Below are 16,337 nucleotides of genomic sequence, written 5' to 3' on the forward strand. Positions count from 1 at the left end.
ATAAGCTTATGGAACGTTTCATTTGCGTGCATCCAGCATGAATTGAACCCATAAATTACCAACATAAACATATCACATAGATAGCATGGAAGCAAAATATACAATTAGATGATAATGAACTAACGATTATTAATCGAACTGTATAGACGTCTCGTCGTATTTAATCCATTGACAATTCAATTTTTGTAGGGTGTTATCATTGGGTAAAACAAACTCTTTATTTATTTTAACACAATATGACCAAGAGCTATTTGCAAATTACAACACCAGATCTTGGAAGAGCAGAACAGAGAGAAGAGAAGCTGCAGGAAAGAAAGAAACAAAAGGGTGAAGTGAGAGATGCAAGCGCCTAGCAGCGAAAGAACTGGAGACGGGGTAGGGTTGTTTATCTTGGCAGGTGAACACTATTACGCTGAGCTGAGCTGCGCAGAGTAGTATAGTCTCCTTCCTCCTGTACATGAAACAGGCAGGATTTTGGATGCATTCTTTTCCAGAAGAATTGTGACAGCCGGGTTGCTCTCAACTGTGACAACCAGGTTTAAAAATGAACCAGGAGTGATTATTCCAGGAACAAATATTGGACTCTCAACATAATCCTAGAAATAAGTACAAGCCTGAGACAAACACAAGATAAAATCATGTGCTTGCGATGGTTTTCCTGCTATAACTAGTACACAATATCAGGATAAGCATGTTTCCAGCAAGCCATTCTTGGGCTCGTTAAGCATGTCGAGCACCAAACAGTCACCAGGCATCACATGCATTGAAATCAACAAACTAGTAGCCGTTCATTCATACTAGCACATAGCTTGGCACGAAAAAGATTATCCTGAAAGGGCGATTCACAATCTCCAAGTACTAGCATTCATGTCAATGCTACACCAGGCTGAATAATCCAAGGAAACCTAGACAACTAAACGTTTACCAACATTCATGAGGAAAATAACAGAAACGCACTTCTAGTTCACTACAGGAATTTAGATATCTGGGCTCAGCGCTTCCTCTTCTGTGTGCGCCACTGTCTCAGGACGTACTGGACAGCTTCTTTGAGAGTTGCTTTCCTCTTCTCTTTGAAGTTCCACAGCTCGGGTACAGGATAGCGGCCACTAGGGTTATACTCGTTAACTTCAAGCAGAGCCTTTGTTACCAAGCCATACACTTCTTCGCCATACTCTTCTTTCAGTTCTCGCAGCTTCTCGTCATCCTCGCGGAGAATTTCCTAACGTCAATGCACGCATCATTAGATAAATATTCTCCTCCATTCTAAACATGTAATAAACAGAGCAATAACAGCTTCAAAATTTCACACTCCACGAATATGCCTAAGCTGTTAATTTAGAAAAGTATTGATACAGGAATTGCATAGTGTCTAAATGTTCCCTGAACATTAAATGTAAGCACGGTACAAAAGATAATGGTGAACAAAAACAATTTATGCATGTTAGAAATGATGTAAAACACACCTACTTCATTTCCATGCCCGTCGAACAAGTATGCTACAGAAAGTTCAGGGAGAACATTGTTTGCAAATGGCAGCAAGCTTTGAGCTCCAAGTATCATGTATCATGTCAAATTTCAACAGCCAAGACACAAGATGTGTCCAACTTAGCCAAGCTAGGAACTAAGAATGAACATCTAACTTACTAAGGAATATCATAAGGGGTCCCTATCATAAACTTCTAGGAGTGGGAAGTTATTAGCATCCATCAATATGTGTACCGAGTGGCAAGCGTTTTACTGGTAAGAAGTTTGGTTGCCCCACACACTACTCCAAGGGCAAATATAGATGTATTATGTTCTGATTTCCGGAAGCTGGTGAATTACATAACTTAACTAGTATAGAACTCACCATCAGCTTTAGAGAAAATTCAGAGATGGAAGAAAGCAAGTCTAGAGTACATAGAAATCATCATTTTTTTCAGTTAGATGATATACATCTCAATCAAGAGCAGCTAACATCAACATAAAGTTTTGCCCTCAGGAACTCAACAATGTTGCTTTCCTAGCACTGAAGTAGCATAAATCGATGCATATGACTGAACTCTCCCCAAGCTACAAAATCAAGTAAATGAAACTTAGCTAACCTACACATAAGCATACATATGGCTAAATTTTGAGATTCCTTCATCACACATCCGTTGAATACTTGCTATGGCACAGCTTAATTGACTGGATAATTGGTTAATTGTAAAAAATCGTCATGTGGTAGCTTACATCCACACCACGACATGAAAAACAAGATATTATAACTTTCATGAAGAACTAGATTATATTTAAATAACACAAGAATATAGCCCCTTGGCTGGTGACACTTAATGGCTGATTGTTTCTTGGTTTCCTCCTCTCCTTTTTCGTACGTAATGGAGGACCAAGGATGTAACAGATGGAGGAAACACAATGGATCTGAATTGTTAATGCAACTAATGTTTGTCAGATTATTTGGAGTCTTAACTCGATAAGTCCACAATGCTTGTATTATGGCGGTATTCTTTCTCTTGCTACCTACAGTTGATAATGCTTTGATCAATAGATATGTATTTTCCATTTTTTATTATTAATGTGGGAATTTCTGCTATTTTTGTCATTAGATTAATGTAAGAATATCTAGGTATCTCCAAATTTCAGCTCTCGCCATAGTTTACTTATAAATAGATTTGAACTATGTTAAGGTTTGCAGAATAGAAAATTCACTGTGAAATTGATTGCTCAAGGTTATATGCTACTCCCTCCGTTCCAGAATATAAGGTGTATTGATTCCCGTGCAAGTCAAACATTTGAATGTTTGACCAAGATTATAGAATAAAATAACAACATCTGCAATACCTAATAGAGAAAACATGAAACTACTTTCATGATGCGTATTGTGGATACTTATATATTTTTTCTAAAAACTTGGTCAAACAGGCACTCGTTTGACTTTTGAAAAAACAAATACACCTTATATAAAGGAACGGAGGGAGTATTAGAGAACAACAAGTGCATAAAAGCAAGAGTGAAGATATTATTACCTTCTCTTTGCCTTCATCCACGATAACTTTAAAAGGGTGCCATTCTGGATCTTTAATCTCCTCCTCCCACTTTGAACAAAGAATGGAAGCAGTAACGCCTGCATCTTCTTTTGACATTTTATTTTTGCAAGCAATCGCAAATGATTTCAGATCAAGATCACCCATTCTTTTAATTCCTATAATTCCTCGGCCAGTTGTAAGATCCCGCAAACCCTGCAGGTGTATGCAATAGATAGCTCTGCAATGTAATTCAAACATAACAAGACAAGTGCAAGTACTCAATTAATGAGGAAACTTACATCTATTAACTTCTTCCGAGCATCTTGCAACTCATCATTGCTTATCCTTTCCTTCATAAGTAGAGTATGGTGGAGTGATTCCATTGCATCCATTTCATCATACTTGTCCTCAAGCTCGGCACTAAGTTCATCTATCTTCCTTTTTGATTCGGAGTCTTCCACACCTGGCATATGCTTCATCACTTCCAATTTTCCCTGCATCTGTTTTATTTCTAATTCAAGCTTCTGCTTGGCATCCAGTTTCTGCTCTAACTTGATAATCTCATTTAGAGCAGCTTGTTTCTCCCTCTGCAATTTTCATTTTCAGCACAGTAAGGCAGTCATATAAATTAGTATCTCAGAACCTCAAGTGAAAAAAAATATATGAAGGACAAACCTTGTGTTTTTCCACAAGCTTCAGCACATTTTCATCCGCCCTCTGTTGCTCCGATGTTGCCATCTTAAGATATTTTGCTTTCATTTCATTCTGTATAAACCACAACAGCCTGAAATGAGTTTTATGCAGGAAACCTGGAGGGGGGGAGGCACCTACATTTTGTACCTGGCACCAAGCCCTCTCTAAAAGTAAAATAAACAAGTTCAATGCATTTTGCTGAAATTATCCTACTGTTAAACCTTCTGCATTGTATTGTTGTCCGAGAGCAAAATGTAGAATTACAACAAAAATAGAAAAAATACAATGATAAGAATCTATTATTATTAAAGCAACAGAAACTGAACGGTGAAGATCTATCAATTTAAGGTTCGAAATTTGATTGATAGAGATTCATCAACATCAACTAAACAACAAAAACTAAGACAATCTACTAAAGAAACCTTAGACCAATTCCAGCTGACAACAGTGCTCGGAACAGAACTGTACGATAAAACTTGGAAATAATTTCTGTACATCTGAATCAGAATCCCACACGCGTACTCCTCTAAAAAACAAGAGCATTTACGCTTGAACCATTTTAGGAATCCGGATAGGGATAAGTAATGCATGCATCTAAATAATATAAGGTGTACTCCTTGCAAATAATCAGAGCCCGTACACTTGAATCAGCTTAGGAGTCCAATTAGGAAACAGCATACATCTCAATTTGTACCACACATCAACTTTAGGATACTACTCGTAGAACTTTGAGCAGAGTAAAAATGAATAGTAATGTCAAACCGATCAAGTTATTGCAAAAATAAAACCATGCATCTCAAAACCACACATCAAACACAAGAAAGCGGGCTACTACAGTACTACTCTTACAATTGTGTAGATGTTGTGCGAGGAAAGTGCAAAAAAAATGTCAGTAGATCTCGACCGAACTATAGAGAAAATACTTTCTGCAGATTCAATAGCGATAGTAGTACAGACTATGTTAAGAAAGAAAGGTTTACACCATTTACCTACATGCAGCAAAATGATAGCAGCTTAGATTACTTGTAAAAATTGAATATCTACACCACATATTTTGATGAGACATGACTAGATTACTTCTAGGTAATAAAAAACACTACACAGATTATTTTGATGGATGGCTTTGTAGATTAATTTATGCAGTAGAAGAAATTATCTTCATACGGCATTTATTTTGGTAAAATCAGACTGTAACGGTGTAGATTACTATAAATTGTGTAAATCTGATAGAAGAGCAACACAGGCCAGCAATGTTAGATCTAAGTACATGCATAGGGTGCATAGTTGCATAACCATGCATGCATGTATGGATTGGCGGCCGAAAGTTTACAGCAGATAAAAAGACAGATAAGTGGTAGATTGGAAAAAAGTCAAAAGTTAAGTATGTATAAGGACAACATACAAGACATGGATGCTATCAGGTAAGAACAACTGGTAGATCGATGTTAATGCATTGTGTGTACGATATAGCCCAGATAATCGTATGCCTTAGATGGGTTGATCACATAAACAACTAGAGTAACATGAGAATGCATGGAAGCATCCGAAGGCATGATATTTGCATTAGATAAAAAGACAACTAAAAACAACATAGCACAATGTTTATGTACTAGCAACCCACATTTAAAGTCACTTGATGGTGGAGAACTGGGAAAAATATATTCTCAAAAAGATAGAGAACACGAGATAAACAAGAGTGGATGAGGTAAAATTAGAGGTTAGTAAGAAAGCTTGTTGTTCTGTAATGCTAACAGTCTTCCTTTGTCAACTAAAATACACTGGCTAGTGACGACCATTATTTTCTATATTCAAAAGATAAACAAATATTAAAAAATGTGGCATGAATTGAATCGTGGATCGTTCATTCACAAATAGGAGAGGGAGAGGAAAATACCAATATAATGCTATGTAGCAATTCAGGCTAGTTACTAGTGAACAGAAAGATGTTATGTAAAAGAAGCACAGAAACAATCAACCATCCTCCAGAACAAACAAAAGGAGAGGACCCATAAAACTAACTTCCATAATTTTTTATGGGAGATATTGGGCACACACCTTTTCCTTCTCTTTCTCAAGGTTCCTTCTGTCTGAGTCACTACGCACAGCAAGTTCATCAAGCTGCCTGGATTTTATTTCGAGATCCTGCATCTTGGACTCCAGTTCTGAACGGAGCCTCTGATTCTCATTGATGATCATCTGAGAATGCTTACGAGCAAGTTGCTGCATCTTGTGTATTTCTGGTGACAATGCAGGTTCAAAAGACATTAAATAACTGAAATGACCCCATGCTCAAAGGAGATAAATGCATATATATGTTCTTATACCATAAGAACAGAACATAAAAAGAGCAAAAGAAGGAAACAAACCATCATTGTATCTCTGGAGGACCTGCTCCTTTTCTTCCATCACCTTGTCAAGTGAGTTGGTCGTCTCATTGTACTTGCATTCAAGTTCTTGGACATGCTTGGCCTTTACCTCAATTTGGCTGGCTAAATTAGCTACCAGTTTGTCGGTTTTGCGTGTTCCTTCATTCTCAAGTTCCGCAACAGTTTTCAAATCACCATTTTTTTGCAGATGCTCCCCGATTGGCCCCAGAGTTCTTTGATCATCAGCCCTTGCAACCCATCCAAACATCTTCGACCCTCGATACCTGCGTGCCTCCCAGTCCCGTTTGCCATATCCTTCCGCCTCGAAGTGATTTTCAAACTTGAAGGCGTTGCAGAAGCAAGCATAGTCTTTTCCAAACTCAACGATAGCATATCCCGTGTGGCCTCTGTGATTCCACAAAGGAATAACCTTCTGGGGGCAAAATCGCGAGAGCTGCTCCTTCAAGCGGTTGCCACTTTCCCCAACCTGGCGGCCGCCTTTCCACTCGGTAGGCACATTGACCAGCACACCCATCCATGGCCAGACGAATTGCTCATCTCTGTCCTGAAGAGGACGGGACACCACAGCCTTGAGCCGCGACAACGGCGGCGGCTCCGACGACTCTGGCAATTCATCCTTGACGCGCTTGGCGGGGACGCGGTGGGTCGGCCTGTCTCTCCCGTGCCGATGAGCATCTGAGCCTGCTCCAGTTGCGTGACGACGAGGTGGGCTATCTCTGCTCGGGTCGCTCCTCCGAAAACCTCTTTCCTTGCGAATCCTACCAAAATCGGAGAACAAAGGCAGTAAATTGCAGCTGCCGTGTTCCTTGGTTTCGCGAAATAGAGAAGATACAGAAAGAGAGGTTGGGCATGACGTACCGTTCAGGTGCGTCGCCGGAATCCATGGAGATGGAGGGCCGCCCACCAGCCTGCCGACGGACGCCGCCGCCACCAACAACCTAGGGTTTTAAGGCGCGGCGAGGATCAGTCCAATGTCCCTCGATAGAAGAGGGAGGAGGAGGGCGTCCACGGATGAGGAAGCGAGTCGGAGGGCTTGGGCTCACCTCGGCGTTGGCGGAGGCGAGTCGCCGCGCTGTAGGGCGCTGTAGACGGGCAGGGCAGCAGGAGGGGGCAAAGCGGAGAAGCAGATGATCACGTGATGGAGGAGGCGAATGGCCGAATGGGTGGCGAAGGCATTGAGCAGGCCGGACCCCCTAGGCGTTCTGCTCCTGTCGACTGTCGACGTGTCGACATGTTATTAGCGCACTAGTCTTTTTTTTTAAAGCAAAGCAAAGCTTTATAAATTAACGGTGGCTAGGCATATCGCCTAACACACAAGCAGCCACATTGGGCGGTACAGTGGTGTTCCACTTCATACATATGTCTGACAAGCACATACGACCTATTCGAGCGAGCTCATGTGCTACAGAATTTGCCTCGCGCCGGCATGCTCTAATGGTAAACTTCGAGAACCACAATTTGAGCTGTAACTTAATGTCCTCAATGGCTGCAGCGTACGGTGATGAGTCCGTTTTCGCAATGTCCAAAGCCTCGGCAAGCAGCATTGAGTCTGTTTCGAACACCACACGGATGGCGCCTAGCTCGGTTGCTGTCGCTACTGCCGCACTCACTGCCCCGATCTCAGCCGCGAAGGCATCCGCCGTGTGAGTCAGCCTGCCCAATCGGGCTATGATCACATGCCCTTCTTCGTCCCTAGCCACCACTCCCCATCCTCCCATGCTTCCTCCCGGCGTAAAGGCCTCATCTAGGTTGATCTTAATCTCGTCGTTGGCAGGAGGGACCCATGTAGTTGAGGCCACTTTGCCTTGCCGATGATACACATCCTCATATTCCAGTGCATCACACCGCGTACGCCGGACTACCTCGGAGACATGGATCGGCTGCTCCCCTTCACGTTTCCTGTTCCTGTTGTTCCACCAATGCCACCAAAATATCACTATTAGCATCCTCTTTCTCTCATCTAGCTCCCAAAGTTTATCGAGCATCGCATGCACCCCCCGAATGCTCTCAAGCTGCACTCGCTCGTTCTCAAGGCCCAACAACCGCCACCCTTCCTTGACCATTTTGCACTTGATGAATAAGTGCGCGCCATCCTCCTGCACCCGCTCGCAGAGGAAGCAGCGAGAGTTCTCCAACTTCATCCCTCTCCTCATCAGGTTAGTGCAAAGGGCCAGAGACTGGTGTTTCAAGCGCCAAATGAACATCTGCAACTTGACAGGGCAACGCATCTTCCAAATCCTCTTCCATGACGGATCTTCAGTCCTCTCCAGCTGCCCCACGCCAGCCGTGCTCGACCCCGGCGCCCTAGTTTGTGTTTGTTGAGCTAACTCCATGTGTAGTCTGTAAGCACTCTTGACTGAGAATTCTCCTTTCGTATCAAAATGCCAGGCATAAAAGTCATCTACCCCCTCTCGAAGGGGAATATTGAGAATGTGCTTCGTGTCCTCCTCGCAAAAGGTGTCCCGGACAAGCTCCTCATCCCAACTGCCAGTGATTGGGCTTATGAGTTCATTGACGGTGGTGAGAAGGTTCAGGCCCCTTGGTGTGATTACTCGTCGCGACCATGATCTGGGTATCCAAGGATCGGACCAAATATTGACCGCAGCCCCGTCGCCGATCCTTCGGATGTAGCCCTGCTTCACGAGATCTAGTCCATGCAGAATACTACGTCATGAGTAAGAGATGCCATCGTGGGCTGTAGCATCGAGCACGGACCGACCGGGGTAATATCTCGCCTGCAAAACCCTTGCACACGGGCTGTCCGGTTGTTGGAGGAGGCGCCACCCTTGCCTCGCCAGCATCGCCATGTTGAAACTATGCATATCATGGAATCCCAGGCCCCCCATTGCTTTCGGTCGAGCGAGTTTTTCCCAACTTATCCAGTGCATTGGGTTCTGCTTATCCTGCTAGCTCCACCAAAACTTGCCCATTAACGTGTTCAATTCTGCACAGAAGGTCTTAGTGAGGTCGAAGCATGACATTGCAAACGCCGGAATAGCCTGGGCCACGCCCTTCACGAGTACTTCTTTGCTTTCTTTTGCTAGGAGCCTCTCTTGCCAACCATGGACTCTCCCACACATATTGCATTTGATATAGTTAAACGCTTTCCTCCTCGATCGGCCGACATGTACCGGGAGTCCAAGGTACTTCTCATTCCAATCCTCATTGTGGATCCCAAGTGTTCCTTTGACAGATGCCCTCTCACCATCGTTCGTGTTCGGGCTAAACATGATAGCAGATTTCTCCGTGTTGATGCACTGTCCCGAACTATCCTCATAAAGCTGTAAAGCCTCCCGGAGGGCCTCCGCCTCTCGTTGTTCCGCTTTGATCAACAACATGGAATCGTCCACAAAGAATAGGTGTGTCATGCAAGGTGCTCTTGGACAGATTTTAACTCCATGTAACTTGCCCCTCCGTTCTGCATCCATTAGCGCTGCTGTCAGCCCTTCCGCACAAATCACAAACAGGTAAGGAGACGCCGGATCTCCCTGCCTTAGCCCCCGAGAAGGACTAAACTGCTGAGTAAGCTCCCCATTCACTTTGATCTGATAGCGCACTGTCCTTACACACTTCATTACTAGCTCAACCCACCTTCTACTGAAGCCTAACTTGATCATCATAGCCTCCAAAAAACACCATTCTACTCTGTCGTATGCTTTACTCATGTCAGCTTTGACCGCCGCATAACCAACCTTGCCGGCTTTCTTGTTCATCAAGTAGTGGGAGAGTTCATATGCTATGAGGACGTTGTCTGTGATGAGCCTGCCTGGCACAAAAGCACTTTGGTTTTCTGAGATAATACTGGGAAGAATTAGTTTCAGGCGATTTGCAATGACTTTTGACACCAGTTTGTACAGCACGTTGCAAAGACTGATTGGTCGTAGGTCCTTGATCCTCGTCGGGTTCTTAACCTTTGGTATGAGCACGACCATTGTATCATTCCACCCTTCTGGAATATCTCCTCCGTTCAAGACCGCTAGCACCTCTTCCACTATCTTGTCTCCCATGAAATGCCAGTGCTTCTTATAAACAACCGCCGACATCCCATCAGGGCCCGGCGCCTTTAGATCGCCGATATGATCAAGTGCCGCCTTGATCTCTTCCCGAGTGAACTCTGTGTCAAGTACTGCATGCATGTCAGGAGTTACTCTCGGTTCAACCTTGTCGATCAGCTCAGGCATACGGTGGGGGTTTGAGGATGTAAAAAGTTCCTGAAAAAAGGAGCACACATAGTTAGTTAAATCCTCTCCCTCCGCTACTACTTCTCCATTCTCCCTTCTGATCTCCTTGAGTCTGTTTGCTCTCTTCCTAGCCGACGCCACCGACTGCAGATACTTGATGTTACGGTTGCCTCCCTTCAACCACCACATATGAGCACGTTGTTTCAACCTAGTATACTTCTTCTCCTTCAGATCGTGGACCAGAGCCCTCAGTCTAGCCTCATCCTTTATCTTCCCCTCCGACACCGGATCCTTCATGCCCCTTTCCAACTCCCTTCGTGCCTTCTTAAGCCTCTCCTCTAGCTCACCCACCACATCTCTGCTCCACGTCCCCATCTGCACAGCAATCTTCTTTAGGGCTTCTGTTACGTTCCCCCCTCCTCCTTCCCATCCTCTCTCCCATGCATGCTTGATCACCTCCTCACACCCCTCCTCCTGCAACCAACGAGCCTCAAACCGAAAGATTTTGTCCCCAACCCTCCATTTCTTCTCCACCCCTTCCAACTGCACAATGATCGGTCGGTGGTCCGAGTGTCGTGGTTCTCCGTTTATAACTCCAAATTGTGGAAAAATGGCACACCATTCCTCATTCGCTACTGCTCTATCGATCCGTTCACAAATATATGTCCGCAACTCCTTACTATGATTCCTCCAGGTGAAGATATCTCCTTCATACCCGATGTCCCGCAAGTTACACTAGTCAAGTGCCTCCCTGAAAGCATCAAGGTATTGCTGAGGCCGAACTGCACCCCTCACCTTCTCGTTGCTTGCTAGAATCTCATTAAAATCTCCAAAGCACAACCACGGCCTGGATGCCTGATGTTGTTGTTTTAGAATCTTTAACAATCTCCATGTTTCTGCTTTCCTACTTAATTCAGACTCTCCATAAACTCCCATTAGCCGCCAGACCGACCCATCCTCCCTCGTTACATCAACGTCCACGTGCCTCCTCCCATATGATCTGAGATTGACATCAACTCCCTGCCTCCAGAAAAGTGCCACCCCTCTCCCACTCCCCTCATCCTTCCAAGCAACCATGTTGGCGAGCCCCAACAACCACCAAAATCTTCCCAACTCCTTCTCCCTCAGCCTAGTCTCACAAAGAAATAAGATATTGGGATCCTCCATTCTTCCCAGTTCGAGAAGAGATTGAACTGCCGGGCCGTTCCCAAGTCCCTGGCAATTCCAACTGACGAGTTTCATTGCTCCCGGCGGGGCTGCACTTGCAGCCCGGCCGATATGATCATACTGGGTTCATCCACTATTGCCCTGACATCCTCCCCTCCTCTACCCTCCAAGTTGCTGCTAGAACCGCCTCCTTCCCCCTTACTCTTCTTCGCCATAGCTGTTTCATCCACCTCCATGCAGTCTCCATCCCTCTTCCCCAATTTCACTCCCAGATGTGCATGTTGAACACCACTTTCCACCCTCTCCCTCCTTCTGAACTTGTTCCCTTCTTTCTTTCCTTTATCTTCGTCTCCACCTAGGCACGTACGTCCTGCAGCCTCCATCTTATCCTTGTCACCTCCCCCTTCTGTACCTAGCACTTGTGGCTCAGCGCCTGATTCTACAACTGTATCCACCGCCACCACTGTGTCGGGCTTCTCCTGAGCCGTGTCCTTTGAGAGATGCGTGGATATGCCAAATTGGAGATTTCTTGCAACGCTACCCCCAGAGTGATCCCCGCCCTTCCCCGTTAACTTTAAGGGGCTTGTTACTTCCTTCTCCTCTCCTCCAGCTACCTTATCATTGCTCCCTGATGCAGCCCCCTCCTTCCTCCAAGACGGTGCATCACTGCCTGACCCACCCGAGCCTCGACCCCCAGCTATATTGCCTCCTTTCCCCCTAGTACAGGACCCCATCACTTCCTTGCCCTCCACTCAAACTTTTGCCACTGCTGCTCCGTCTCCCGTCATTCCATCTTCCTCTACCTCCTTCCTCCTTCTTGTAGTTCTCCTCTGCTCTCATCCATGGGCTGAACTGGGGGGTTTCACCTCTCACTAGCTTCATGCTACATTCCTTCTCACCATGTCCAATGATGCCGCAGGTGTAACAGAAGTCTGGCATGTGTTCGTACTCAAACCGGCACCATATTAGCTCTTTCCTCTTCTTCTTATTGCTGTCCTCCCCTCCGCTATCTCCACCTGCATATTTCCGTCTGATTTCCTCTCCCTGTCCAGCACAAAACCCCTCATGATCGGTTCCTTGATATTCAGTTTCACCTTCACCCGTAGGTACTTCCCAACTACTCTTCCATCATGCCCTACATCTACGTCGACCAGCTCATGGAACCCCTCACCAATGTGCTCTCCTGTTGCTTTGTTCATATATCCGAGTGGCAGCCCAAACACACGGATCCATATTGGAATCAGGTTGAAGTCATACTCTTCTATTGTCTTCTCCGGATCGAACTCTTCCATTACCAGGAGTTCTTTATCAAACCACCACGACCCTTCCTCCAAAGCTCGTCTCCAGCCCACCGGTTGCCGGAAGGAGAAAAGGAACACATTGGCCTCAACCTCCTTACAGTCCACACCCTTAATGGGGCACCAGATTCTCCCCAGCGTCTGCCCGATCACGCTGGCATGTGCCAGCTTCTCCGAAAAGAGTTTGCCCATCGCCTGTGGCTCGTCGGCCGCCCCTCCACAGCTTTCCCTAACCCCTCGTCCCCGATCTTCAACCCTCTCTTCTCTACCTCCGACAGCTTCAACCCCCTCAACAGTCCCTCGACTCCCTCCATTCCCTCCCCTTCGCCTCCAATTTTCAGAGAGACAAACCCTAGGGATCAACTCGGTGGTGTACGACCGCGCTCCCTAGCACGCAGAAGGCTTATCGTGGATGGGAAGGATGGAAGGATGGAGACCTACTATGGCTACGAATTCAAAGTAGGGAGACGGATCAGCGATCTCGAGATCGAGACTGCCGCCAGGAACCCTACCCCCAGACGCGATCGCCCTCGGGATTGCTAGCCCGGAAAATACGCCAACCGCCACCGACAGGGCGGACACCCAACCAACCGAGGTTGACAAAAAAATAGTACTACCCTTTTTTTAGCTGACTACTCCCTTCATTCCTAAATATTTGCTTTTCTAGAGATTTCAACAAGTGACTACATATAGAGCAAAATGAGTGAATCTGCACTCTACAATATGTCTATATACATCCGTATGTGGTAGTCCATTTGAAATCTCTAAAAAGACAAATATTTAGGAACAGAGGGAGTACTATAGTACAATACTTTTTTTAGCTGGCGTACTGCTACTTGGAACAGGCAGCGGGAGCTCCGCGTTGCAAAGGCCACGTTTTTATGGACAAGCAGGAAAATGACTTTTACTACGTGGCAACGCTGGAAAACATCAAAACAACATGCACAAACTACTTCCCACCCACTTGCTTGCAATGATCGGGCTGGCTGGTGCCTTTGGGCCGCAGAGGGTTGAGCCAGCGCTTGTCTATCTTCGCCGACAACGTAATGTTGTTCTTGAGGCCCAGTTTCAGTCAGATGGATATCACGGTCTGTTATGCAATTCTAGAAGATTTTAGGAAAGCATCCGGCCTTCAAATCAATAGACAAAAGTGCATGATCCTCCCAATCAGATGCTCGGCCAAGGGAGAACCAACCTGTCGTTTGATGGTTAGAGGGATCGTGGTATCCCCAGCCCACCAGAGTTCAAATCCTGGTGCTCGCATTTATTTCTGGATTTATTTCAGGATTTCCGGCGATGCGCATTCAGTGGGAGGAGACGTTTCCGTCGACGACGAGGCGCTTATGGTGACTTCGTAAATCTCAAGATGATATGCCGGCTCAGTCTTTCGGAGGTGCTCATAGGGATAGGGTGTGCGTGTGTGCGTTCATAGGGGTGAGTGTATGCGCGTGTATATGAGCGCTTGTGTCTGTACCGATGTTCAAAAAAAAGATGCTCGGCCAAGGACACGGGACATGTTGACTGTGGGCTTGGGATGCCCTCTGGGCTGCTTTCCCTGCCGGTACCTGGGCCTTCCACTCACTAGTGCAGAACCGGGCTATAGCCCCGGTTCGTAAGGGCCTTTAGTGCCGGTTCTATAACCGGCACTAAAGGGTGGGGACTAAAGGTCCCCCCCTAGTACCGGTTCAGCACAAACCGTCGCTAAAGGGCCACCACATGGCACGAGTCAGGGCCGGGTGTGGGGAGACCTTTAGTACCGGTTGGTGTTACCAACCGGTACTAAAAATTTGTGGGGTTTTGGTTTTATTATTTATTTTACCTTTAATTTTGTGTTTTCCATTTAATTCTTTTTCGTTTGCTGGTATTTTACGATACTACATATTGTACACGTTATGCATATATATAAATAGAATTTCTCGTAGAACCGATCATATATATATATCATCGAATGTCTCACAACCACCATTATTCACACATACACATGCATATATATACAGTTTTTCCTACATGTTGCCTTCAGAGCCAGTGGCATTTTCCTTGGTGCCTTCGGAGCACGATGACGTTTGGGAGTGGTTCATTGGGGCGGTAGCTCGTAGTAGAATTCCCCTTTGGGATCTATGACCTGGTCGAGCAAAAATCCCGCTATTTCCTCTTGAAGTGTTCGTATGCGCTCCACTGGTAGGAGCTCCTCCCGTACCGATTCGAGCTGTTAAGAAGGAGATCAATATGCATGTGTATTAGTTATGTGACTAGATGTCGATAATGATGTAAAAATTGTGAATATTGTTCTGTCAAACGTACCCATAGCTGTCTATCAGTTTTGGTCCTTTCGGACGTCATCATGCGAATGTTTTCGAAAACATAGTATGCACACACATCAGTCCCCGACGCCTGCTTATCAGATAGTAATTTATCAAGCATGCTAATTAATGGTATTGAAACTAGAATTAAAGAGATGCATGGTAGCTAGCTAGCTAGTACTACTTAATTAATTATACCTTGGGTCGAAACCAAGACAACTTTTCTTTTCATGGACCTGGAACCTCATTCCTGAACTTTGCCCAAGCCCTGCCCGCCGACAAAGAAAATGAATAAACGAGTTATTAAATAGTTGATATCAGGAAATGACGAACTAAAGAGGCCGACATATAGTTAATAATGATTGAAATTACCTGTCGACTATCCCCTTCATGATTGTGTAGTCTTTCTTTTTTTAAGTAGTGAGTCCAGTACTTCAACTGTTCCTTCGTCAACTTTAATGATTAACAAGATCCAATGGAAACTGCATGCACACACGTTTGCATGTCTTAATTAAGCGGGCATGTGCATAACACTCATCAACTACCCTAAACCCTATACACTTAATTATTAACATCTAGCTAGCTAGTAAGTAAAAACAGAATTTGTAGTATAAGATAGTGTGACTCACATGAAGTTGTAAGGAAGTAGTATATCTTGATTGGTATTGAGGCGCTTCAAGAGCTCTAGCATGTTTTTCTCTATATCGTCTTTATACCATTTATATGTCCATGTATATTCATTAACGATATTTGGGTCAATGAATAGTGTCCACCTTTTTTCATTTCATACATCTTCATCCTGCATAATACCACAGAAAAGAATATAGTGAGGATAATTATAGGTAATGATCGATCAATGAGCACTACAGCTAGCTTGAGACTTGAATTACAGAAAGAAATCACTTACAGACAATAGCAACTGACGAGAGATTTGTCGAGTGCGTCTTGATTGAATAACTGAAATAGTTCTGAATACTCAATGGATAGAGCTAGCTTATGGAAGTAATACTCTTCCTTGACTTTCACCATGAGGCTCTCTCGATTGTCACTCTTGGTAATTTTCATGTACCAATCATGCAATTCATACATTCTCGTTGGGAGGTTCTTGACCTCCTCAGGCTTGACCAAAGGTTGGCCGCGGACATATTTCCGTCTTATGTCCTGCTCTCTAAGCTTAGGCATGGGCTCAATCTCGAGGAGTTATCCAACAGTGATACTGAGCATTTCAGCATGACTTCTATGCTCGTCGGTTATTACCAGCTGACCGGCACCGGTACTCTCATGTGTTGGTACAACAAGCGGG

At 44.9% G+C, this 16,337-nt stretch overlaps 1 protein-coding gene across 1 annotated transcript; it reads right to left on the reverse strand.

The window, feature by feature from the left end:
• Nucleotides 1-729: 729 nt before the first annotated feature.
• On the reverse strand, nt 730-7,247 carry LOC119276271 (factor of DNA methylation 1-like). Its single transcript, XM_037557300.1, has 8 exons — nt 7,132-7,247; nt 6,947-7,026; nt 6,068-6,846; nt 5,757-5,938; nt 3,684-3,773; nt 3,308-3,595; nt 3,009-3,221; nt 730-1,219 (listed from the first exon to the last, which is right to left on the reverse strand). Exons 2-8 carry the CDS (start codon nt 6,970-6,972, stop codon nt 992-994), a joined length of 1,806 nt encoding a protein of 601 aa, XP_037413197.1. The 5' UTR covers nt 6,973-7,026; nt 7,132-7,247; the 3' UTR covers nt 730-991.
• Nucleotides 7,248-16,337: the final 9,090 nt, after the last annotated feature.

This window comes from Triticum dicoccoides, chromosome 3B (assembly GCF_002162155.2).
Source record: "Triticum dicoccoides isolate Atlit2015 ecotype Zavitan chromosome 3B, WEW_v2.0, whole genome shotgun sequence".
Taxonomy (NCBI): Eukaryota; Viridiplantae; Streptophyta; class Magnoliopsida; order Poales; family Poaceae; genus Triticum; species Triticum dicoccoides.

What these genes read in the sequence shown, in the direction of transcription:
- LOC119276271 (XM_037557300.1), bottom strand. Translation starts at nt 6,972, where the DNA reads ATGGATTCCGGCGACGCACCTGAACG. An exon ending in CCTCCAGAGATACAATGATG is followed by an intron (nt 5,939 to 6,067) that starts GTTTGTTTCCTT and finishes CATTGTCACCAG; the next exon opens with AAATACACAAGATGCAGCAA. An exon ending in TGGATGAAGGCAAAGAGAAG is followed by an intron (nt 1,220 to 3,008) that starts GTAATAATATCT and finishes CATTGACGTTAG; the next exon opens with GAAATTCTCCGCGAGGATGA.